Source organism: Osmia bicornis, chromosome 4 (assembly GCF_907164935.1).
Source record: "Osmia bicornis bicornis chromosome 4, iOsmBic2.1, whole genome shotgun sequence".
NCBI classification, from domain to species: domain Eukaryota; kingdom Metazoa; phylum Arthropoda; class Insecta; order Hymenoptera; family Megachilidae; genus Osmia; species Osmia bicornis.
The window spans coordinates 2,809,371-2,834,864 of record NC_060219.1 but is presented as its reverse complement, the minus strand read 5'-3'; the positions used below and the strand labels follow the sequence as shown (position 1 = coordinate 2,834,864).

Here is a 25,494-nt window from a genome sequence, read left to right as displayed (position 1 = left end):
TGACTGCGTCTGAACTTTATTATCAACCGATTGACCTTCGAACGATAAAAAAAAGGCGATCGTTACAAAGGTAAGAGTTTGAGCAAAAACGTGAAATAACGCGACTCACGAGCGAAAACATCGAGCGAGCTCGGAGTTATGGCTACAAGTGCTACCGTAAGAAGAAAACAAACCGATGACACTATCGCGATAGATAAGAATATTATTTTTCAGGGACGTACCATCATTCCAGGCAGTGTAATGGAGCACGAGCTGCACGACAGCGAGGGATTTCCTTGTTACAAAAGGGGGGCCACCCGGGCCTGTTGTGGCCCTGGTTGGTGGAGGCCCACCATGCCCCTTCGACGATATTTTCTTTCTTTTGTCCTCGCTAGAATATCCTCACGGTATAACACACTAACTTAAGATATCTATTCCTTCGACGAATCGCCTTGCGTTACAGATCCATATTTCACCACTGTTCCTTCGATCAGGATCAAAGTCGCAAGATTTTCTTCTCAACGGAATTTGAAGGTCATTTTTCTGTACGCGCCAATGCAACCGGCTTACTTTCCCTTTCCTCGTCACTTCCGCACTTTTCTGGAGGCGCTCGAATCGTTGATACCGGAGTAACTTTCTTTCGCGCGCGACCACGCAACAAGATCGTCGGTCCCGTAACGAAGCATACAACGAGGAGGATCGCGACACAACAGGCCCGCTAGTCACGACGTTACTGAACTAAATCATCCGGTTGTTGGCCAGCCCGAGACTTCTCGGTCGCTCTTCGAAACTGCATCAAAGGTGTAAACAATACGTCCGGACCGGTTCGTTCGTTTCCACTGTACAACTTAGCCGAGGATTCACCTATTATTTAACAACTGTACACGTACACACGATGCCCGTTTAAACGTAATGCCCTTCCGTTCACATTGACTAGCTATTACCAGCGAAGTCAGCGTTGGTTAGCACGCGCGAGCGCGCGTCAACGTCGACCGCGTACGGTGTACGTACTCTCTTCTCGCGCGTTCCTCCAACGTCACGCCGGCAAGAAAAAGACGCCGGGAATAGAATCGACGGTGCCGTGTCCCCCGCCCAGCATATCACCACTGTTTCCCGTTGCTATTGGTGTCCGATCGACGCGAGTGCGTCGGCTTGGATCAGCCAGCCGAAATTCTCAGCCGCTCGTCGAAACGAGTTTGCGTGCCGCATATCGTCCAACGGTTCCGTGACCTCCGAACTTTACCGTCTCTCTTTCTCTTTTCTTCAACGTGCCTCTTCTTTCTGTCACCGTCGATGCGACCGACAGATAAAGGCGTATATTAAACAACGCTCTCGATAACGCTCACACCGAAAAACACTCGGCGCCCACCACCGTCACTCAAAGTTTCTCCGGTTGCATATTTTTCACGTTACCTCCAACGACGACGTCTGCCCGTGAAACTCGCATCGAATTTGCATCTCAATGTCTTTCAACGATTTTTACACGCGTCCGTAAGTCCGACTCGAGCGTATTCTCGAAAACCTTCACCGAATTCATCGCGAAAATGAGCGCACCGACAGTTGGACAATTTTGACACCGAACGATCACGATATCGTTCGACTACTTTTTGTAAATCGTCCGAGAGGAAGTTAGGCCCTGGTCCGCGCGAAGACGTCGATTTTCCCTCGTAAATCGTCAACAGGTGGTTCGAGAAGGTCGACTCGAAACGCACGTACGAAGACGAGACGCGCGATCTTTTTTTTCTTTTCAACTGTCGAATCGGATGGTAAGGAAAATTTGCTTGGAAAATTTGCAGAGGATGTCGGTGATCGGGCAGGCGAGGGACGCGTGTTGTAACGCGGCTCCGCGACGAACAGCTGATCCGCGCACCACCACTCTCTGTCACTGCTGTCACTTTAGAGAACGGAAAGGCAGTTGCTCCGGAATAAAACTCGCCTACTAAAGTATCGTTTCCTTTTTCTTTTCTTTTCTGTCTGCTCCGTTCCAGCCGATTCGTTCCGAATTTATCTGAAATTTATTTTTCCCGTGTTTACTCCGAAAGGTACCCACTTCAACTACTGTCGCATCGTGCGTGGCCAACACCGACTGGGTACGCGTAATCACACGTGTCCGTGTATATATATATATTAAGATAACTTTATATTACTGTTGTTATTCTCTGCCAACACTATCTTCCTTCTCTTTTCGCCCTATCTCTTGTCCACCACAGAGACTGGACTATTTTTGTTGTAATGGAAGTAACGGCGGTAGTAGCACGCGTCAGACCCCCACCCTTTATCTCGTTGCTTCGCTTTCCTTCCTCCTTCTTACGTTTTTCCCTTCCCACGTTCTTCTGCTGGTCGTTGTCGCCGTCCTCGTTCCTCGTCTTCGTCCTCGTCGTCGTCGTCGTTGTCGCCGTTGGCCCTTTGTTCTCTTTGTTTACAATGCACGGATCGGCCGGCACGTTGGCCCCCTGGCAGCAGACGAACGCCGGAAAGAAGAGGAGGAAGAGGTGGAAGAGAACGAGCGGATTTTTTCATACGCAAACATCGGCCGGCAACTCCACTCGTACGGTTCGCCTTTTCCTTTCTCCCGCCACTCTGTCCTTATTACGAACGCGAAAATTCAACGCGAACTTTGACCATTCGTGCTCGACCATACGGTCCGAGGTATCTTGTAGACGGATGGCCTCACGCGCCGTGTCCTAAACCGGATCACGCAACGTACCGTTCTACTTTCCTTTACGAATCTTCCTGCGATCCCTTTAAATCTTTCTGTCGGATCAGCGGGGAAACAGCTCTAGAATCGCCTCTCCCTTGAGAAGAGTGGACAGATTGAAAAATAGAGTAACGAAACAGTGGAAGGAAGGAATAAAATGAGGAAACACACGAAATCACGAGCCAGCGACACGAGGCGCGAGATGCTCGGACAGAGAAACGTCGAACAGAGTAGAGGAAGAGCCAAGGACCTGTATGCTCGTCCTATCGAAGTCCGCGAGCGATTGACTCCCGCGCGTCCCGGTCTTGGAACGGCGGCACGCGTTGAGGGGAACACGGGAGGGGATTCCCGCGGGAGGAGTGACACGGCGGAACGAGGGGCGATGGTGAGGAAGCGGGGTCGGTGTCGGAGGTCGGGGACGGGGGACGGGAGGGAAGAATCGGAGGCGGAGGTGGAGGCGGTGGCGGTGGCAGTGGCGGCGGCGGTGGCGACGGTCGCGGTAGAACCAGGAGGTAACGCCAAAGAGGGACTGCGGAAAGAGACGGACGAAGGGGAGGGGGAGGACGAAACGTGCAGAGCGGAGGGGGTGGGTATGGCGCGTGCCACTACACGCTAGCAGGTGGAGTGCGCGTGCCCAGAAATCTCTCCGCTCTCTTCCCTCTCTCTAGATCCTTCCTTTCCTTCCTTCGCTCGTCACTCCCTTCTTCTCTCCTCTCTCTCTCTCTCTCTTTCTTCCTCCCGGTTTCCACTATCTTTATTCGTGCTTTTCTTGCTTCACTCTGTTTGCTCCTCTCCTATCTCTTCACAGTGGTTGTCTATCTCGGAGGCGAGTTCGTCGGGCGAATAAAAGTACACCTTTCCTTCTGCTTCTTCCTCTTCTTCTTCTTGTTCTTCTTCTTCTTCTTCCTCTTCTTCTGTCGTTTCCACGTTCTTCCGGCCACGCTCGTTATTATTCCGTTTCTTGTTGCAGACGTATCTGTTTCGTGACTAATTTACCCACGTTACGTTCTTGCTCGTTGCCGCGGTCCACTTATTTTGTCCGCTGGCCGACTCGATGCTACGAGAGCAACGTTACTGGCTCGTGTGGGATAACGTTCTATTTTTTGTCATCTGTCTGCCAAGAAACGATATGGCCCACCTCTTTCACTCCCTCTCTTTCTAACTTTTAATAGTCCGACCGAGAAAATTGATAAGTTTTTCGAATTTCATTTGTCCTTGATATAGTTTTCTTCCGTGTGCTTCTTGCGGTTGGCAACGCTCCGGATACGATTAGGGGACATTGTAATTTTAACTCGTCGCACGATTCGAAGATTCCTGCATTCATAATATTTACGCTGTGCAGTCAGGTTATTCTCGTAGTCAGATAAGAGTTGCTAACGAAAGTCTCCGCTGCGATAACCGTCGAGAGCACGTAGCCAAGTCATCGTGACAAATTTAAAGTTGTAATATCTACGAACCCCATCGAGTTTCAGACGCCTTTACCGTCCTTATCGCTGCTTTTGTAATCTAACGAGCAACACTATTAGTTGTATAAAAATTTCAACTATCGATCGAGTCATTTCACTCGCTAATTATCGCGATTATTTCAAATGTAATAACACTTGAAAAATTATTTTCTCATTGTCACCATGATACGTCAACAACGCGTATTTAGTATAACGAAACGGTTGTATCTTCGAGTTACGATGCTCTTTGACAGCGTTCATTCGAAAAGCTAATTTTTAATAAAATTATTCTATGATTTGTATTGTTGCCTCGAGAATATCACCAATGGAAAAGTACGCAACGAATGGAACGTCTAGTTGTACGGTTACGGCTTCGATAGCAGAGCTGTCACGAAGCTGCGCACGTGGTTTGCAGGGAGCGCGAAACAACAACAAACCCCACACGAAGAACCTGACGCCCCGAAGAGTCGCCAGCCACTGACTCCGTTTCTCAATTCGACTCGGCTCGACTCGATTCGGCTACGTTCGACTGGCCTCGCCTCGCGTCGCTTCGCCTCGTCCCACCTCGCCACGCACCATTCCGTTCCGTCTCGTGTCGTCTCGTCCTGTCTCGTATCGTCTCGTGTCGCCTCGTCTCGTCTCGTCCCAACCCGTCCCGTATCGTATCGTATCGTATCGTATCGTCCCGTGCCGTGCCGTTCGGCTACGCTAACAGCACGAAGCGTGCATGTAGGCGAACGTTCGGCCGTACTCGTCTTTGAGCCGAGTCGAGTCGAGCCGAGGCGACTCGACACGACTTCGACTTTGACTGCGATTCGACTCGAGTTCTACTCGATGCGATCGGAGCTTTGCCTAGCTGTTTTACGCCACCCGTATAATGTCACCGACTACGCATCCTCCGCTCCGAAAGCATCGCCTCGAACGGTGACTGTACCGTAACGCGTCTATTATGTATAGTTTCGATAGTACACGTTGCGCGAGTGTGGCGTCGGACGAAGGGAACGTAGTCGATACGATGCACCGTGAACTGTGAGAACGACGAGGCGGCGCGAGTGACGATCAACGTACGCATTGTTACGCATTGTGGCCGTATGCGGTGTACTATGAACGTCCCAAGAATCAGTGTTCAAAACAAAAATATAATTATAAAAAATGAGTAATTTCTTTCTTGCGAATAATTTCATGTATAAATGTAATTGAATTTTTCATTTCTAAAATTCCTAGTCGATGGAAATTTCTTTGAAAGATAGAAACCGTCCGCACCCTCGACGGTAGAGTCACGAGCGCGACTTAAGCGGCTGCCGTGCAGCTGGCAGCGAAGCTTTTACACAGGCGCATTCGCGACACGTCGTCCGCACTCTCCGAACCTCCACCAACACTTGGCCGTTGCGTCATCACGATTTCACGGTGTGCCGGGATTCGAGGAGAAGAGAGCGCGCAAACGGTACCACTGCGAGTGCGACGCATCTCTATCGCTCCGCTTACACTTATTACAAATCCGCCAGTGATACTCAACCCATATATATCGCCCGTAAACCTGACGCCTACGCGATAACCGTGTTTTTATTACTTTTTGCGTAACGCTTTATTGTTTGCGCTCCTTGTAACATCGTATCACTCGCTGCGCATGCGTGCTCCAAATGTTAAAAAGAATCCTAACAAGTTCTAATAAAAATATTCGTTTCTTGAACAATGCTTCATTTCTTACGTATGACCCAATAACAAAATACGAAGACTAAATGTTTCTAGCTTTATTTAATCAAGGTAAAATTTCTGTCGCGTGTATAAAAATTATCACGGTTACATCGACTGCTCGAACTAAGTACGATGATTAAGGATCAAAGCCCGCTATGACGTTACCGGCTAATGTTGAACGCGATATGTATCTTCGAAACGAGACACAATATTAACAACGTGGATGTCGCGTGCAGATATTGCACGAATATCACGACAGACCAAGGGTGCAACGTTTGTAATTAAACGTCCGACACGGTATCATAAAGACGGGCCGAGTATCGTGCGAGCATCACCCGCGCAATTGATGGCCGTCCACTCTACATTCTTTGCATACTGTACGCCGCGTGTCGCGTTTCAATTAATACTGGCTGTTGCGTTGCTGGCAATTTTCAGGATAAACGGTTCTGTTGCTATGCTCTAACCGCCTCGATCTATGGATACGAACTTTCTACGCAGGAACCATTCGTTCGCGCGTGAAACTTACTAAAGTAGCTACCTAAGGTTCACTAGGACGTTAGATCGTTTCAAGTAATATAAACTATTCTGAAAGTGCGATGAGTTCGATTTGCTTTGTGTTCATTTCTTCTGTAAATTTAATTTTATAATAAAAATTGATAACTATATGCCACTGAACACTACTTGGAAGTAGTGTGAAGAATGACTTTTGAAACATACGATACGTTCTTCAGTTTCTTTATATGTAAGCGATAATCTTTCTCAAACAAACGATTTAAATGACGAATTTTCCTCGTAATCTTGATTGATATTTGAAGAACTATAAATTTCTTCAACGATGACACAATCCGTCGACGATCAGGGATAACTCGAAAACCAGCAACGAATTTCGAATGTACTAAAGATAAGCGGAGATTAGGATACAAAGAGAAATAATTTATACGAGTCGATGACGCGTTTCAGAGTATTTTCATCGATTATATATGGGACAAAATTACATCGGCTGTAAACTCAACACAAACTGCTTTGAAATGATTAAATCATTACCGGTTGCTTTAGTTTATTAATTGTTCGCGCGGTAACGTACATTAACGTACGTAATCGCACAATTGTTCGAAAAACTCGACCATCCGAAATTAATTCGAATAATTATGACAGGATGTAGTTTCCAGAGTGTAACAACGTTAATGTTTAACGGGAACGTTACAGGTTTGCGACGAAAAATCGCGAGGAACAAAGGGGATTCTTACACGGCCAGCCGAGTTCTTGCATCTTTACTCTCTCGCATATTTTTAGGTTAGACTATTTTCGAAAATGTATGGAAGAAAAGAGAGAGAGAGAGAGAGAGAGATCGAAAGGGTTGAGGCGAGGAAGAGAGAAAAAGAGAGTGGGAGAGAATACCGATCGTTCTTCCTTTTTTTATCTTTTACTTTCGCGGTATCTGCTGGCTCGTTTTCACCCACAGCCACGCGAAAGAAGCCAGCGCCGGTATTATCCGCACAATGCACACACAGAAGAAAGGATTCCGCGGGAGTAAGAAGCGTGGAAAAAGAGAGAAAAGGGAGGCCCGAAGGGGAAGATCGAAAGAGGGAAAGAGATAAATAGAGGCGAGGTCGATGCCGCCTCCTACTGATTTGCGAGAACACACTCTCTCATTCTTTCTCTCCTCCCCGATTTACCTTCTCTCGCTTTTTCTCTCCTCTCTACTTGTCACCCTGCCAGTCCCTCCTGTTTCTGGGTTTGCTGTTCATCGGAATGCGAGAGTACTCCTCTCGACCTCTCTTCCTTCACGGTACACAACCGACTGATTTTCTGTCCCATTGCTTCTGTCGCCCATTTATCCTGCACAATTATTGGCTAGTATGCTTTGTTGGGTCGCGGTGGAAACGTTTTGCGGGAATTTCGCGGTTCTAACGCTTTCTTTAACCACTTTTTGATCCGTTAAGTGATCGAGAAGCTTTGAAGACTAATTTTCCATTTTTCAACGATTTGACTGGCTTTAGTCGACGTTGGACCATGAATAAATTAAGGTAATTTAAATTTCACTTCCATTCTTAGTTTAATTAAAATTTCAAGAATGTTCATTATATCGTTTCCATTGATCTAATTGAAAACCATCCCCCTTGATATATCGCACGTTTCACAAACGAGCAGAAGCCTTTCTCGCGAGGAAGAAGATCGCAGCGAAAGGGTCCAACGAACGTGGCTCAGAAAGGAAGCAGTAAAGAGGAAGCGACATAACGCGAAACATTTTTACATCTCGGGCATTCGCGCTAACGAGCCAACCGTTCCATAGAGTTCGTCGCGAAAGAGGGCTCTTAAGCTTGACAAATTTCAATTACTCGCGTCGCGTCGCGCACCACCGGCCCGTGTTCGTTCGCTGGGCCGGCTCGATTTATCTCGAGGTGTGCGCGTAATCGCGCGATTTCAGCGAAACCTGTCGTCAGCGAATTCCTTTCGCGAACAAAGAGTCGTGCCGTTCGTTGCTCGCCTCGCTAACGCGACCAGAAAAGCGACGCGAGTTCTCTTCCCAAGCGAGTAACCCGCCAAAAAGAGAATTAAACGCGAAAACGAGCGCTGTCAAAAGATTCGGCCCGCGATGCCTCCGCGAGCAGCCATCTCCTAAAGTCGCGTATATTTAAAATGGTACCACGCGTGGAAATAAAAATGAGTGTAACGCGGAGGGAAGAACATGCACCCGGTTTTCTGTTACAATTAAAAAAGACAGAGGATACGAACCGGTTGATGATTAAAAAGAAATAAAAATTAGAAATTATAATTTTTGTTTTGTAAATCGATAACGATTGGTCCATTAACCACCACCGTTGAGAGACGTTTATTTATCTCTCGTAATAGAGAATCACCGGCTCGATCGCGATCCAACGTCAGATTCGCGTCCTTTATGACGAGCCTTTGGTTAATTACACACCACGCTGGAATATTAATGAGAATCACTGGTGAGGAATGACATCCACCGCCTACTTGTTTTCATTAGAGCCTTAGAACCGTGCACGGACCGACAGCGTGTTTGCACAAGCATGGCTCTCTTAAGCGACTCGGTATCGTGCATCCACGTAATTGAATCACGCTCGTCACCGGCTAAACAGATCCGTTCCTAGTAAATGAGATTCCATGGAAATAAGCGACCAAGTTTGACCGTGAACGAGACACATTTGTATCGCGCGAAGATTCTCTGTCGATCGAACACGCGTCAGGATAAACAGATTCAAGATTCTCCATCTTGCTCGTTTTCATTTATCTTCGCTATTATTTTTATACAATTTCGAATCTTTTGGCTTACCCGCGAATCAGCTTTGATTGGATCCAGCAAATTTCTAAGCACACTTACCTGGAACAGAAAGAAAATCGAAATGATCAACGCGATTGAAAATGAAACAATTTCAAATTATAACATTGTCCTCGCGCCAAGAACTGGACTCTACCAGTAATACAGCGAACCAGCGTTCTCGTTATCGCCACTTTTAATTGTCGGTTTGATAACAAAATGCAGAGTTTCTTACGTCAGCGCGGTGCAGCAAAACGTCGACAACGAACTCGCTTAATACCGAGTCGATATCTTGTTCAAGTGCAATGTCACCAGAGTTGCATTCTTTTCGATACGAATGAGATCTTACGAAATATTTCCGATCAATTATTTTTAAATATAACGCGATGCAACTCGTATTGTCCTATTAAAATCAATTTCATAATCGTTGCACTTTGCTGCATTTATCAAAGCATCGAACTTAATTCCTGTCTCCGATATAAGAAAATCGACGAGTTCACGGGGCCATCCGTTCGACTTTCGATCCTGATCCTCATCGAAGGACGGACGTGGTTAGGGGTCGTTCGTCGAGCAACGAACCGATAGGTCCGTTCGATTTATCGACGACGAAAGAATGAATCGATGGGGCAGCAGGGGGGACGCGTAAACGGGCAGGAGGGTGACGCTTGCATAAAGTGGTGGAAAATTCGGGTTGAAACCTGTGAAAGCGGGGAAAGAAGATCAATAAAGTGGTATGCCATACTGTCGGTGCCGGTGGTGTGCTGTGTAGTAGCGGCTGGCTGGCTGGCTGGCTGGCTGGCTGGTTGGTGTGTATTATTAAGCGGAGGTGTGGAAGCAGCGCGAGCACAAGCGGAAGAGACGAGAGGGCAGATAAAGAGGGACGGATGGAATAACGATAGACGAGAGAGGAATACCGCAAGGGATGAACGACGATAAAGTAGGGTACACGGCGAAACGAGAGAAGAGGAAGAAATTGTGCAAAGAGAGGAAAAGGGAGCAGCAGAAAATATGGAACAACCTTGATAAAACGTGAGAAGGATAAGGAATCTTGAGAAACTAGGAAATTCATGAATGTTAACCCTTTGCCTATTAATGATCTATATATACGCTGAAACAAGATCATTTTAATGCATCGCTGGAAAATTACGTAGAGTTGGTAGAAAGATAGAAAAATCGAAGAAGACGAACGTGGGAGCAAATGCTGGCGAAGTGGCCGACTTAGTGGAGCGAGAAGACGAAAAGTGAGCATCGTGTGCCATACCCGCGTCGGCTGCACCACGGTCTAGTTAGCAGACCGCTGTTTTCTGCATGGTTTACACGTGGAATGGACGGTGCAACGGGAAGAGGTGAATTAGAAATTTGTTCTACATACTTATACCGGTATAAAGCCGACCAACCACGAGAGTCTGACCTTTCGTTTCAATTTTATACCAGTCTTTAACATATCAAACTAATTCACTCATTATTTAATTATAAATTATAAATTAAAAATTAACATGTACTACGTTTTTTGCACCCCAGAAAAATATTTGAAATCCAATGATCGAATTTTTTGCTGGAAATTTCAATCTGGGGACCTATTTCTTCGATATCCACGAAACATACGTGTTGCGCGATTAATCCGAGTATTCTCGCTTGCCGAATAAACGTCCGGTCGTGACATTTTTCACGCTCCGAGCATGGATCGCCGGGGAGATCGTAGATCTAGATGCAAAGCAGGAAACTGATGATCGACCAAAGAGAACGAATTGCTTTCACGGAAAAACGAGAATCGAGAAGAGGAGATCGCGTGAAAATATTCGCCATAGAATCGGAATCTTGCACGATTTGTACGAACATCGGACGAAACACGCGCAAGAATACAATACCAAGAAAAACTTGTACAATTCTCTTGCGTTCTGTTGAATGTATTAAAAGTAGGACAATGATTCGAATATAAAAAAGATACTTTCCAAGATGAGATGCGATCCGTTGCAATATAAATGCATAGAATTTCAGGGATTTACATTTCATGATTTCCATACGCGGATCTTTAAATATAAAAATCATAAATTGTTTTTTTATCGAATGATACTTGATTGATTTTCAGAATGACGGATGAATTTTAATTGAACGACGATCAATCGGATCGTTTGGCGCGAGCTATGAAAAGGGTTGAGGAACATCGTAACGAGGAACGGCAAGTATCAAAAGGCGACGCGAAGGTATGAATCAGGCTTAAAGGGGAAACTCGAATATAAACGGAGTTCGTGGACGCTTTGACCCGCGTGTCACGTCCGTATTACGTTCGTAAATGTGTGATACCGGCCTCCTTTGAATGAAAATCGCTCGAGGTTAACACGTTTCGCGCTGAATCGCGTCCAGTTGAGCACCGTATTAGGTTTTATCGCGGTTTCTGCCGAAACTTATCTCTGTCCACCCTTATAACCATTTTTTGTGTCGAGAACATAGAACAATATTAATTTGTCGAATTTATGAATTTACGAATCGATACGATGTTTTTGATCAAAGTCAATCGTCCACGAAGGGTTGAATGAACGAGAGGGAGGGAATAAAAGTGTATCGTCGCATTACCCCCCCCTCGTCACTTTGATGGAACTTCAAGGCAGAACCGGTCTCTTTCTGCCGATCACGTTCCCGCGTGAAGATCAACCACCCTCGGCAACCTTTAGCAGTTACCACTCGAAGACGAAAACCCCACCAGTCGGCCAGACTCTTTCACAAAGCTCACCCCCGTCGCGGTTCCAGGGAGAACGGTGGGGGTAAAAACGGGAATACATCTCGAAGCAGCTTTCCGCTTTTTACCTTCGACATCGTCGACTCGCTTCCGGACTCCACTTCACCCTGTGTTCCTAGGAAATCCATACCACCCCTCCGATACCTCGTTCCTCAAGGGATGCGTTTTCCCAATTCGGTTAATAGCCGTGTCTGATTTATTGCTGGCTGTCGCTCGCAAGAACGATCTCGCTTTCTCTCACCTCCGGCTAAGCTGAGAGGAATTCGAGAATAAGTTAAGTCCAGAAGATTTTTACCTCGATTGCTTTTAAATAATAGATGATACGTTTTCTTATTAACTTCCAGTAAAAGATAGAGATGTTAATTAGTATATATTTTGTTAATGAAAGTATTTCAGAAAAATATTATCCTTTTCGCATATATGCGACAGTCAAAGAAAATGACAGAGGAAAATATCTCTAAGAACCACCCCTAAACGTACATACAAGTTGTACAAGAGATCAGTTACGTTTCTCGGTTCGAAAGCGTCGCGCCTACTTTCCAGAGGGTTTAAGCCCCGTTCTTCCACGCGGTTCTATCCTTCTTTCAACCCCCCAGCGTCGGTGGTGGGTAGGCGACGGTGGTGTACGTAGAGCGTAGCGTAGGCGGGTGAAGGTAGTAGGTGCCTCCATGTTATGCAGCCCCACCACCGGCTCCATCCTGACCAACCGGCTGTTTACTGTTTGGCCTCCCGGGATATCGATCCCAGTGGCGTAAGAACCGGCATCCTAGGGCCACCAGAGATCGGCACACGGCGAGCTTTCGGTTGCCAACCGAGCAACTGTCAGTGAATCCCGACGTTGTCTCTAACCCCTGGACTAACGGCGTCTCGCCACTCGAACAAATTGACTTCAACGGACTGGCACCTCGTTCTTAATTGGAGATACTGTTACCCTGGCTGAAGGAGGACCTTGCTAGAAAAACGAACCAAGACGATAGGACAGGGACAGGGACTGGGACAGGGTGCTTGACCCGCGAATCGATTTGCACTGAATCCCGTTTTCTTTTTTATTATTATTTTTATAATGAGAAGTATTAGCCACTGAAGCTTATGGAATCTTTGCCAAATAGTAATGGTAGGACTAATGGTAAGTTAGACCTACATGAAATGTGAAAACGAAAGATTTTCATCTAATTATTGAGCAAATTATAATACCTGAAAATTCTCTAATGTTTCTAATTCGTTTCTACACTTGTCACCAGAACCGTTCGGTTCTGTCTGAACGAGAAGTCTGGAACGGATAGTCGGGTGTCTTGTACAAGTTACGAAGTCGTTAATTAAACCGTGTAATCAGCAGGTCCTAAAGGAGGGAGTTCATTTATCGGTGTGATCGCGGAACGAGGTGGATGATATGTTCAGGAATGGAAGCAAGAGCGGCCATTGTTGTGCCGAGAGGGTCGAAGAATGAATCTTGCCGCGAATGGATTTCGGCTGGGATTAAGCCGTTCCACTTTCGATTCCATACCACCGTGACTTATTCTGCGAAAGCACATCGAATAACCTTAACCCGTTGAAGCTCGCAATTTCCGGACGCGTGAATTTTGAAATAGCAATCAAAATTTTTCTGAACAACGTCGTTTCGTGTAATAAATAGAAATAAAAATAAAATATTTCCTTAAAATTTGGAAGACGCATAGCGCATTCCCAGAAATGGGAATTTCTTTCTTTGGGATGCATCGAAACACGTGTCATGCAGCGTGTCGAACACGTGGCATCAGTGATACAATCTTTCACCCTTATACCCAAAAATATTTAAATATATATAAAATCAGCCGGATAAGAAATGAAAAACGAGGCAAACTTTGCAAACAATTATCGATGCTATTAAAACATCCCAGTGACGATTCACCGAGAGAATACCATTCGATACGGTTGCAAAGGGATTCGAAGGAGGGTTGAATGTCGAAGAGCGATAGAAAAGAGACTCTGCTCTTGAAGAAGAAGAGGCTCGAAGGAAGCCGTGTCAGGTTAGGAAAAGAAGCCTTTATTAGAAGGCCTAGGTACGAGGTGGCAATCTGTTGGCTAAGCCGTTTCTTATTACTCCGGCCGGCGTTTCAGGAGTAGCGACGGAATTCGCGTGAAAACGTACACGTTCTCTGAAAATATTGCGGCAACGTGTGTCACGGGACTGGTAACCTGTTCTATCTCTGTGTAACGGAATCCTAGGAGCTCTTTATGCGACGCGTATCAACGTGGATGCATTCACATTGTACACTCGAACGGTCCATGCCACCCACGAGCGATTCCGCACAGGCTGCACCGAGTCCCGTGACTTTCCTCTTTCGAATTACGCGATGCAAACCCACCGTATGTTTCTTTATGCACAGGTGCACGCGTGATTCGCGATTTACGGCTCTGTACGATCGATTTACGCTTATTCTTCGTTTCTTTTCCGCTTCAACCGTAGCGAATCTCGATCCGAGAACGGATAAGATTAATCTTCGTTTAGACGACTCTTATCGAACTAACAAATGCATACGATACAGTAGCTGTAAAGTGTGTTCGGTGAATTCTACGAATAAAATTTTTACTAAAAGCCAAGTTACCTTTCGTTTTGCCTGGCAAAGTAGCCAAAGTCTGACAGGCGAGAAATCGCGCGAGAACGAACCGATAATAATCGATTTTCATCGGGATTCGAATGGACGAGAGGCGAGAAAGCAGGCTCGCAATCGACGAGTAAGTCGATTATAACGCGGCTCAATATTGTCGAGCGTACGAGATGGTCTCCGCAGACTGGATTAATAGGACCAGATAGGCCGATCGTTGGTACAAAACGTTTGGATTTCCGATCGTTTCCCCGGTGGTTGGGCTCGTGCGATCGTCATGGTCAGTCGAGTAGCTGGCTGACGTCTGACAAACGAGAATTCCACGAGAAGATCACTGATACCGCCTCTGTTGGGACTCCCTCGACTGGTTTCCGGGTACAAGGGGAAAGGAATTTCTTCTCCTTCTTCAACGTGCCTTACGCGGATTCCACCACGATATCGGACGGATTGCTTTCGTAAGGGACGCGGAAACGTACCCTTTGTTAAGCAATTCTCTTTCCTTCCTTTCTTCAATTCCATCCCACCCTACACGAGCCATCGCTGACGAAAAGGTTCAACAGTTCGTGGGATATAAAAATTTAATCATAATATACAGCACGTTATTTATCGTGCGTCGAATATTTCTCGATGAAATCCATGGCGAAATGAAAACGTAAGAAGAACGATGAAATAAAAACGAGAAGCGTGCCGAATCGATCGGAGGTCGATGTACTTATACCTGTTCCGAGCGTGTCCATCTATCTGCGAATCTGGAGCTGCAGTGGACCTCTCTTCGCGTGGTTGTCGATAAATCACCGGTGCCGTTATTAAAGAACCTCGGCAATCGGCGACGAACAAAGAGGAGAGTGACCGATGGAGAGCATCAGACGATGAACAGCCCGAAAGTGAACAAGGATCGTAGATTGGACAATGGCCAGTGACCAACATGATTTTCCATTTAATTCTCGATAGAATATTTACGACTTTCTCGTGCGAATCGTAATTTTTTAATTTCGAACCGTTGCCGAATTCCCAGGGAAAACTAGCCATTCGTCGGGTTAGACTGAATAAAAAGTGAAGAGATTATTCGTCGAATGATTGCAATACCGGTATATCGATGGAATTTTAATTGTTATGCAATCTCAATAACCTTCGTTAACACCTCTTATCGATTCAGATCGATTCAGAGATGAAATTCGTAGCGAAGGAAGCTAATCAGAGACACGAAATCGAGACGTTTATTAGCGATAGCGAGGAAACGATCTCGTTCGATATCCCTGTCTCGAAAGCGATCGCGAAACGAGGTAAAGCGGCTGGGAATCGTTCTCTTTGACGGAAGTAAAGGGAGAAATTGCACGGTGAAAGGAGCAAAGGGTCGATACTCGACGCTTCGTGTTATCGGTCAGCAAGGCCAGACTGGAGCTTTGTTAGGTTCATGTTGCTGATGAGAGATCGTATCGTCGTGGCGGGCTATCGTGCTCTGTCTCCTCTCCTTTTTCCTTCTTTCGACGTCTCTACGAAAGAGTCACAAAGACGATGCGGTGTGTGGCTACGTTGCTGACCCCGTGAAAGGCGAAAGCTCGATTTCCTTCCTCTCTGATAAACATCATCTCGTCGGAGAAAAAAAAAAAGCTTCTATTCCTCGCTTAGCTTTTAATATTCGTTTAAATATGCCATACTACCCTTCGAGTACCCGGCCCTCCTATTTAACCCAGAAAAAGCTTTGAATATTTGACGAATGATCGAGCTGGTTGATTAATCGTCCTGGCATCGGGCTCGAACGAACGACGAACACTTTCGGTACGTCTTCCGGAGAAATCGCGGTTAATTCTGGTACACCAGTGAAGTCATTGGTCCCAGAAAAGACAAAGAGGTCAGCCTCGCCGCGGAAAAGAACGCGGGAGATGATTCATCCACGGTGTGTTTCTTTACAGCGGCACAATTGTCATCAATTTCGGCCCTCTCCGTTAGGTGTGGTGTAACAATAAACGACGCTCGTGCTGCGAATACATAAAACATCCTCGTAAACTCGCTCTGTGCATCGTTGTAACTCCGGCGAGAGGCTCGTACTCGCGAAACAACAACAGCTTTCTTATCCGCGTCCTCGTGATTAACTCTTCTTCGACATAGATACTCGATATTGCATAGAAATTTTACTTCGCGAGGCTAAACGGTAGGACTTTCGCGAACGATCCAGCCAGGTGACTATGGCCGTCCGAAAATAACGTAACTTTCCCTCTCGAAACGGACTATGCATACAAAGTGGCGGTGTGCAACGGCCAATAATCGTTTTCCGGGCCCCAAGTGGCGGCGCGCCGGTTTCACGAAACTTTGCTCGTCTTCCTGCCGGTGCACGCGTATCGCGTAATTTCCGTGTAATCGCGCTAATGCCGTTGCCACTAGTAGCCGAGATGGAAGTTACATCGACGCGACGCCAACTACGCTCGCTGAATTTCGCTCCTGCTCGATGGTTAATGCAACCACCTCGAACTAAGTCCTACGAGATGATTGAGTAACTTACCGCATCAATGTTTGATGCTTCCATTAAGTAGAATCTTCGTTAATTTCTTCTTCGCTTAATTAAGTAACAAGTTTCACGAAATTGTCAAATAGTGTACGAGCTGATTCTTTTTACTCAATTTTGCTACGATATAAAAGAATGAAATATATTTGCTGGTTAGGCCATTATTAGTCGCCTTCCCACGTTCGCCGGAACAAGACGAGCTCGTATCGGCCCCGTAAGAAACGCGTAGGAGCTAAGAAGCAAAAGAAACGCTGCTCGACCGTAATCCGAACTGGTAATGTCTTCTTTGATCGAACACCTTCGCGAAAAGAACAGGGTCACCTGGAACGAACAAGACGGGATGACTACACGAAAAGCGTTGGGTCACGTTCCACCGCGTGTAATTAAGCGAGAACGACCACGATCCATCGTGGGCAGATCAATTATTATTATACATATACGTTCACGAAATTAATGCGATACCCTGCCGAACAATGGGGACGATCTTGTCGCGTGGGCGGCTAATATGATGATACGTCTCCGCTTCGATATATCGGAAACGCTGTCCTCACCTTGCTCGCGTGGGCGTACACGCAACAAGCGCGCGAATCTCCGATGTTACACGCGTGTTCAATAAACCGACGACGGGATTATAGTCGCGAGAAACCGGTGTCGCATGTTCCAGCCATTTCATCCACGCGACGCATCTTTACGGCGAAGAAATCATACTGTATTAGGTTGTTCGATAAATTAGTGACTCCGGACGGATCGATGTAACGAATAGACTGAAGAAAAAATTTTTAACAAAAGGTCTCTATTTGAACACTCTAGAGTCATACTAATTGCGTATGCATTAATTGGGACACTGGAGTCTCAACAGAAGTATCACCCGAGCGATTGCTCAGCAAATTCCTCGCGAGATCTAACTCGGTCCCGAGAGTAAGCAGATACGTATCAAGCAGAATCTTCCTTCCTTATCCACGCTATACAACTGTGTACGCGTGTGGAACACAGAAGTCATTACACTCGAGCCAGCCGTGTGGGTGGCGATTTAATAATCCAGTAATTAGCCATCCCCGTTCGTCTAAAACCCTAATCACGGAGTTACGATCAATTCGATTTTTCAACGAACCATACCCGTAGCTAAGGAAGCCGCCAATAATCTTAATAACAGTAATAACAATGCATGAATTATGCATCTACCGGTGAAACGCGTGTAAACGATGAGGCTTTACCGAATGTGGTTGAGAGAATGGATTGATGTTGCAACAGTCGAAGGAGGGCCAGGCCGTAATTAGTTGTCGTTAAATTACCGGACTCCGTCGCGTCGTTACCCGATAATTCCCTGTTTCGCGCGTGTGTGCGTGCTTGATTGTATGACGCGTGGAAGAAGCTAACTCTACCTAACGATAGCTCAACGACAATAGGCCTATTTATTCCAAATTTTTTCGTCATTCCATCGCGTTCAATTTCTGATACCAAACACCGGTAATTCCCTTATTATGAACGCGTTAACAGTACGTTTTCAAAGACACGCGTATAACTACTTTGAACGCAGTGAAAGGGTTCATTCAGAGGGAAAGATTACATCCCACAAAACGATCGAACGGTTATCATTAGATTTCTTCAGGTTCGCGAATCGAGAACGCGTAGACGTTATAATCGGCACGTACGAATCGAACGAGCTACGATAATGTTTCCGATTTGCACAACCAGTACTTACGGTAGCCCGATTGCAAAGCAAGCGGATCGACTTCATCGGCGGGATCGGTTGAAAACCTGTATTCAGCTTTTCTTAGCGGGTTGACATTGCGTAAGTGGAGCCAGTTTCGACCCATCGACAAGTTATTCTAACACCTCGATCGAGTAGAATAATAGCCGAGAGAGAAACGCGATGATCACTGGGTGTTTATCGAACAAACGAAGCCTGATATCGCGCGATTACGCTCGTACATTGTGCGAAAGTCGCGACACCCCGTGGCCTTTTGTGCCTTTGATACCGCCGTTGAAATTTCCCTGATCAGGCGCCGCACACGGTCAACTTTCTTCCGTTTCCGGTGTAATGTCCTGGTGACATCTCGCGTATCGTTTCTTGAGTAAATGGAAAGGATTATGAAAGATAATACCGTGGAACTTGGGTTGTTCGAAAAGAATTCGAGGAAAAATTATGAACGTTTTATCGACGAGCTGTTCGTAGAAATTGACTGGAACCGTGTACGTTCGATAACGATCGAACGGGTTCAATTAAGCCCCATCCTGTGCAAAAGCTCGAGCCACGATGAGGAGAAGGCTTTACACGAACGTGTACGCGTCTACCAGGCTGGCAAGATTACCGCAGACCACACAGTCTACGCGGTGCTTTGATACGAGCGTGAATATTTCAGGGCGCGAGGATCGATTTATCTGAACCTAGCATTACTCCGGTCATGGGCTGTAATCTGTGAGGAAATCAAGGAACAGCGACGGTAAAAGTCGCCGCGATTGCTCTTGGCAATTTCGTTTCACACGAAATTTCGACTCGTCACTTCGATACTCTGTTACTTTAGCCCTCGGCAAAGGAAACTTTTTATATATCTGCAAAAAAACGTTGCAGAGTTTGTTTCGAATTACTATAGAAATTAGCGTTAAGAGCGACTCTGATCGGTTTCTTCGAGGGAATATCTCTCGCGGCCCATTGTCGACGCGTTTTCTCGCGCTGCTTTATTTCGTCTCGCGACAGAAATGGCATTTCACTTTCTCCGGGGCACGAATTCCGCGTGGAATTCCAGAGAAAAGGGTGCGGACCGTGAACGCCCTGCTACGGTACGCTCGAATCCGCGATCGAGCGCAATAACTCGACGTTTCGAAAACTTGTCGTCTCCTCGTATTATTTTTAACCACATATTTCATGTACTCGTTTCGAAGGAGGATCTTTGTTAGGGTGTTACCACGTAGAGAGATGAAAGGATAGAGAAAGGCCCGTTTTAGCATCGAAATTTCTTCCTTCCGGCGAGAAGCTCGAACAGTCCCTATCGTTTCACTTTCAACGACGCGTTGTCGAGCAGCCTCGTGTTCCTTTCGTTTGTTCTCGACTGATTTTGCAAGAGTCCGGACTCGTCAACGGGTTGTCGCTTTCTTTCGTTGCGGCCGGAAGTGAAAGATCGCCGCGTCACGCTCAAAGAGAGGCGTTCCTTTATTTCCACGATAACTCGGTCGTTCGACGATAACGAATCATCAGAGAAAGCGGAATTCCTTGAATTCCTTTGCCTCTTAACATTTTCTTCGGATTAAATCGGTTTGAAATCACGTTCGCAAATCGTACACACGAATCATTTGGTATATTCGTTTGTGTCATTTTAAATAGAACGCTTCGAGCACTTATACGTCTATCCTGGATTTGCACATCCATCATCGACGATATGAAAATTAACAGCCCATTCTGGAAGACTTATACACGCGCGATTTATAACGAAAGGTTAAACGATCATCCTGAACTTCGGTCAGGTGTATCAATTGAACGTTCAAAGGAATAAGAAGGCGCAGATGATTTTACGAGTTTCTAAACGGTAAATCATCTGCTTCGACAGAGCGTTTCATGTACCTGGCGGGAATTGCGTCGAGGCAACTTTCGCAATAGTGAGAGGCGTGTGCCACTGCACGCAGCTTTTGATCTCGACAGGTCTTGCATCGTGTCAACGTTGCACCGTTGCTCGTCGCGCGACCAGCTACGCGTGTTCAAACCAGGCCTCTGCTAATTGTAAGATTTTCCTATGAAAATGGAACGCGTTTACGAGAGAATTGCTCTCGTTCGCCGCGTGTCAAAATTGCTCTCGTTCGCCGCGTGTCAATTTTATTATCTATCGCTAAACGAAAATCCATTAATCTTACCGCAAATTCACCGCTTGGTTTTTCACCAAATCCATAGTGTACTTACCTGTAACAGAGAAGAAAAAATGTTTTAATGAGTTACATTTATTAAGGAGAAAACAGGAATTATGTAATGAAATTTGTAAATAGATAAATATTGAAAATTCATTTCATGCATCATTTATTTTATAAATGCACTACGGTGCATTTTATAAACGTTAAATCGACTCCATTTATATCTGTTATCTAATAAGCCTTTACTCTGCCAATTTATCTAGGATACCTATCCCTCTTACACAACATTAATCAGTCACAGAGTTGCACTGCGATCGATGTAAACCAGTACTTGGTCCTTACGCTACAACACTTACAGCCAATTGTCACATTTACACGTGCAATCCAATAAACTTTACCGTCCGTTCAAAACATCATTACCCATCTACAGTTAGACCGTTAATTCCCTGAAAGCCGGAGTGTCTAATTAACGCAGGTGTTCTCGAAACACAAATCATATATAACAGAGGATCTCAATGTTTTGAGTTAATTTAAACACGGAGTAATGGATATTTCGAATGTGATACTGATAAATTATTATTGAAAATTCCTGATTTCAATTGAGAAAAAGAAAAAAAACTTCTAAATTTGACGAAATAAGACTTGGGGATCGTAAGTTCCAAAGCTCAGGGTCTAACTACCGTGCGTCGCCGAAAACGATGAAAATTTCCAAATCCAAGAAACCCAGAAGAGTTTAAAGAAAATATTTAAATTCGCTTCGATCGATCGATCGTTGCAAGTTCGATTGAACTCTCGGGTTAACAGTACCAGCGAGCGAAAGGAAAGTGATCTTGATTTCGGTTTAGCTGGTTAGGATCGAAATTCTGTAGACGCGGTATTGTTTGCTCGTCTACGTATACAGCCTTCTCATTTCCATGAGTTTCGTCAGCTTCCTCGTTCACCTCTGCCTCCCTACTTAGCGTCGATTAAACGATTACATTACCAAACCGTTGATCGTTGCCAAACGCGACCGTTGCTTCCATTCTACCTCTTACAACAACATCTGAATCGCGTAGATCGATTACGTTAAGACGATAAGTCGATTAGCGAGTACACTTGGCACGGTAATACCACTGGGATTACATCAGAGTGATACCAGGAGGAAAGAATGCTTCGATCCTTCGAACAAACGATTTTGTCTGCGTCAATTTTATCCTTGAAACGCAATCGTTATATCGAGATGACACGATTTTCTTCGTCTTCGTCCAACATTCGTCGAGTACAGCGTTTGTTTGCCGAGAGAAAGTTCTTCCGAAGAAGGTTACACCTTGAAATCAGTTTTGCCACACTTAGTCTTCGTTATTAATTTTTCAAACGGTAAAATCACCGGATAGGCTTTGCAATTCGTTGGAAATATTATTCTTAGATTTATTTATAGAGTGAAATTTTCACCTTCGTCAAAGTAGTATCGATTCATCGATGAAGCTGCAAGCAAGGCACCTGATTATTCTCGGCGTACAATAAAATCGCGATTAAAATTCTCGCTCGTTTCATCGAGTAGAGAAGAGGAAAGCGTTAGATCGCTCGTTATCCGAGCGTGGTCCGAAAGAATTGCTTGCGCAGTCCTCGGGAGCCTCGGATTTTTCCAACGGCTGAGACGAATTCAGCTCGTTTCCGCGCTGGCAGCTCGCGACGGCCGGGGCCGTTTCCTCGCGTTCTCGCTACGTGCTCCTCTATATGGATGTGCCGGTCTGACACAGAATCGCGCAGCCAGTTTCCAAGCGATCCGGAGATGCAGAGGCTGGCTGGCTGGCTGCGTTTCTAGCATCTATCGATCCTATCGAAGCTTCGGCGACGTCGGCGGCCATGCCGAATACATTTTCACGTTGGCTGCTATCGAAAATGTCTGTACAGGGCGCTGCGTCGATGCCCTATCTACTCTAATGTCCGGGAAATTCACTGATATACAGGGTGTCCTCTTCAACTTTATCCTTTCGTTCACGAAAGAAGGGTATCGAACGAATCAAACTAAGTGAGATCTATTATCCTTCTCATTGAATTGTTACTATCGTTCATTACCAACGAGAAGTTAGTTTCACTCTGTCTGCAGTCCGTTTGAAGATGTAATTCCGATTCCCAATCGAAACGTCGAAGTGGCGCGTGCAAGAAACATTCGCGGCATTCGATGGTATGCGGCAAGAATGCTGCCGCGATGAGATACAATCGTGATCTAGAATGCGGAAGCGTTGAATTACACACTGACAAGCAATTAATTAACGAGCAAAGTACGTCAATCGAAATTCTCTTCTTAATCGATCCCGACTGGAGCCTCTTTGTCGAGCTCTATCGCTGCGTGCACCATCATAAATCGTTACGATTGTTAACCGAAACGCGTAGGTTTTCATTAGGGTTTCACAAGAAGCGTAATCTATCGTGGATCAGCGCGCGAAGGGTAATCATTTGGTCGGTGCCGCGGATTCGTAGGAAGAAAATCGCATATTCAAAAAATGCCTGCCGGTCGCTGGCTGTCGTCAGCGTCGTATTATTTCGTGCGAGCGGGAAATTACCATGACAAAGCCGAAATTGCCTGCACTCGGGCGAACGAGCGAGCGAGTAACCCTAAGCTGGCCCTCGTGTGTGGTGGTATCGCTTTCGTTTGTGTGCTGCGACGAGCGTCCACCTAATTGCAGGTGACGTTCCCTGCAAATTCCTGCCCTTTGGATCGGTCGTGTGCTTCTCTTCTCTTCTCCGAGCTAAATCAAGCCTTCGAACCGAGAATTGCCACGTTGTTTGCCGGCAATACGATCCACTTATTACCGCCCCGTTACAAACAGCCTTTCGTCGCGTACACGTCGTTACCGAGGTTAAGAAACGACACCTTTACCCATTCCCTCGGTTGAACGACGAATTTTGCGTCGTTCATGTATGCACACGATCGACATTGTTCCTACCGATCATAGCGATTTCGAGTCGCATCATAGAGTTGAAAATACCAGAGCCCTCGTTTGGTATATCTATTGCCTCGGTACACGAGGCCGTTGCGCGGCGTGGAAATTATTCGAGAGAGGAAAGACGAAAGGAGCTCGAAGCATGCGGCTCGACGCGTACCACTGCGAATATATCCGCGCTCATTTGTGCACAGGAATCCGTACCGTACGATTTATTACCCCTAAGCCAGAAAATATGTCCCTAACCCCGAACCAATATCAAGGAAACTCGTAAATTTTACACGTTTTACTTTTCCACCAGCTCGACAACTTTTCTTGCTGTCCAGTGATTTCTTTTTATAAGTAACTTTCATTGATATCTAATCGTTTTGACGGCAATGAATTTGAGAACAAAGGAGTCAGTGAAAAATAATTCGTCCGGAGAAGTTCGATGTTCCGGATGGTTCTAATTCACCACGAGGTTTCGCCTCGACGTAATTTGCTCCCGACTTTCACGGAGATCAGCGAAGAAAGTGCATCGAAGAAATGGGAGCGCAAAAGGCGTCGCCTGAGAGGAACTAAGTGCCAAGTTTCTCGAATAATCGAGAGAACCTTTCAATGCTGCTCTCTCGCTGTTGAGTCATTCCAGCAACAGTACGGTAGTTAAACATTAACCGAAAAATACGATGCTTTTTTTACCTTTAAAAACATCAAGCGAGACGATTAGTTTCGTAATTCAAGCAAAATCGAATAAGTTTATTAAATACTCTACTGCCTTGCATCTCGTTTGTGATCCAAACGAAAGGAAGATGGCACGGAAAAACGCAGCGAGGCGCAGCTGACGCGGACTAGAAACAAATCACAGTAATGAAAATTGAACGGCAGATTACACCGAGTCGATAGGACAAACGGTAGAGTTTCGTAACAATTCCCCGGTGAAATTGGGCGAACTTTCTTTTTTTCCTTTCCCAGTCGTGCTACCTCTATTCTTTCGCTTCAAGCTTCGCAGTGGAGATCGTTCTTTTTTCTCTCTCCTGCTCGCCGTTGCGTTGGTTTCGTTACGTCCCTCGAATGAGCAAAATGTTCTTTTTTTTTTTTTTGAAAAAACTCGGATTTGCGTACTGTTCGTTGCTCAGAAACGCTAAAAAAAGCGAATGTCCCGATGGAGAAGCGTAAGCAGGAAAATTTTGCGATTTGGTGTAAAATTTTTCTGATTTTTCAAAACCGTTTTTCGCAACACTCGTAGCACCCATCGGGGGGTGGCCAAAAGCACCCATAGTAACAGAAAGAGTAAGCGACCTGACGTAAAATCGAGGATTCGCTTTGCAGATAACAATCGGCGATGAGAATCGTGTTATCACTAGGCCTGCTGTTCGTCGAAACGTTTGCATACAGACGGGAAACGTTAACGAGAACTTCTAACGATGCAATTAAGCCGCATCGGCAGGTGAACCGATGGAACGTATCGCTAATTCTGTTTGACCCGTGACCCTCCTGTTCCTTTTAACCCCCGTTTCGGCAATGCCCTCGAAGGTTATGCAGTCTGCATAATCCTCTTTACGACGCGATACGTTTCCGGGAAGTTGGTAATGGGCCGGCTGCGCGCATCACCGACGAGGAATATGTTTTTGATTCAAAGCTTCCACCTTTAAACGACGATCCTTACAGCGTAACGTTAAAAGGAGTCGCTACTTCCACGATCGTAGGTGTCTAGAGACACCCACTTGAAAATAACGTGACATTTCAGAAAATACCCTCCTTCCCAGTGAACCGATTATAATTTAAAAAGTGAAGATGATAACAACTGCTCCCACTCTCATTAC

At 45.8% G+C, this 25,494-nt stretch overlaps 1 protein-coding gene across 4 annotated transcripts in view; it reads right to left on the bottom strand.

Moving 5' to 3' along the window:
* The window catches only part of LOC114882974 (neurogenic protein mastermind), a 123,889-nt gene that overhangs the window by 56,904 nt on the left and 41,491 nt on the right, over positions 1–25,494 (bottom strand). For 2 of the 4 annotated variants that reach the window (XM_029200260.2, XM_029200270.2), the window contains exon 1: positions 222–4,735. The exons of the other annotated variants lie outside the window; for them this stretch is intronic. In XM_029200260.2, coding sequence (XP_029056093.2) covers positions 222–227 — 6 coding nt within the window. In that variant the 5' untranslated portion in view covers positions 228–4,735. Of the gene's footprint in view, positions 1–221; positions 4,736–25,494 lie in introns of those variants that run through there. 4 annotated transcript variants of the gene reach the window in all.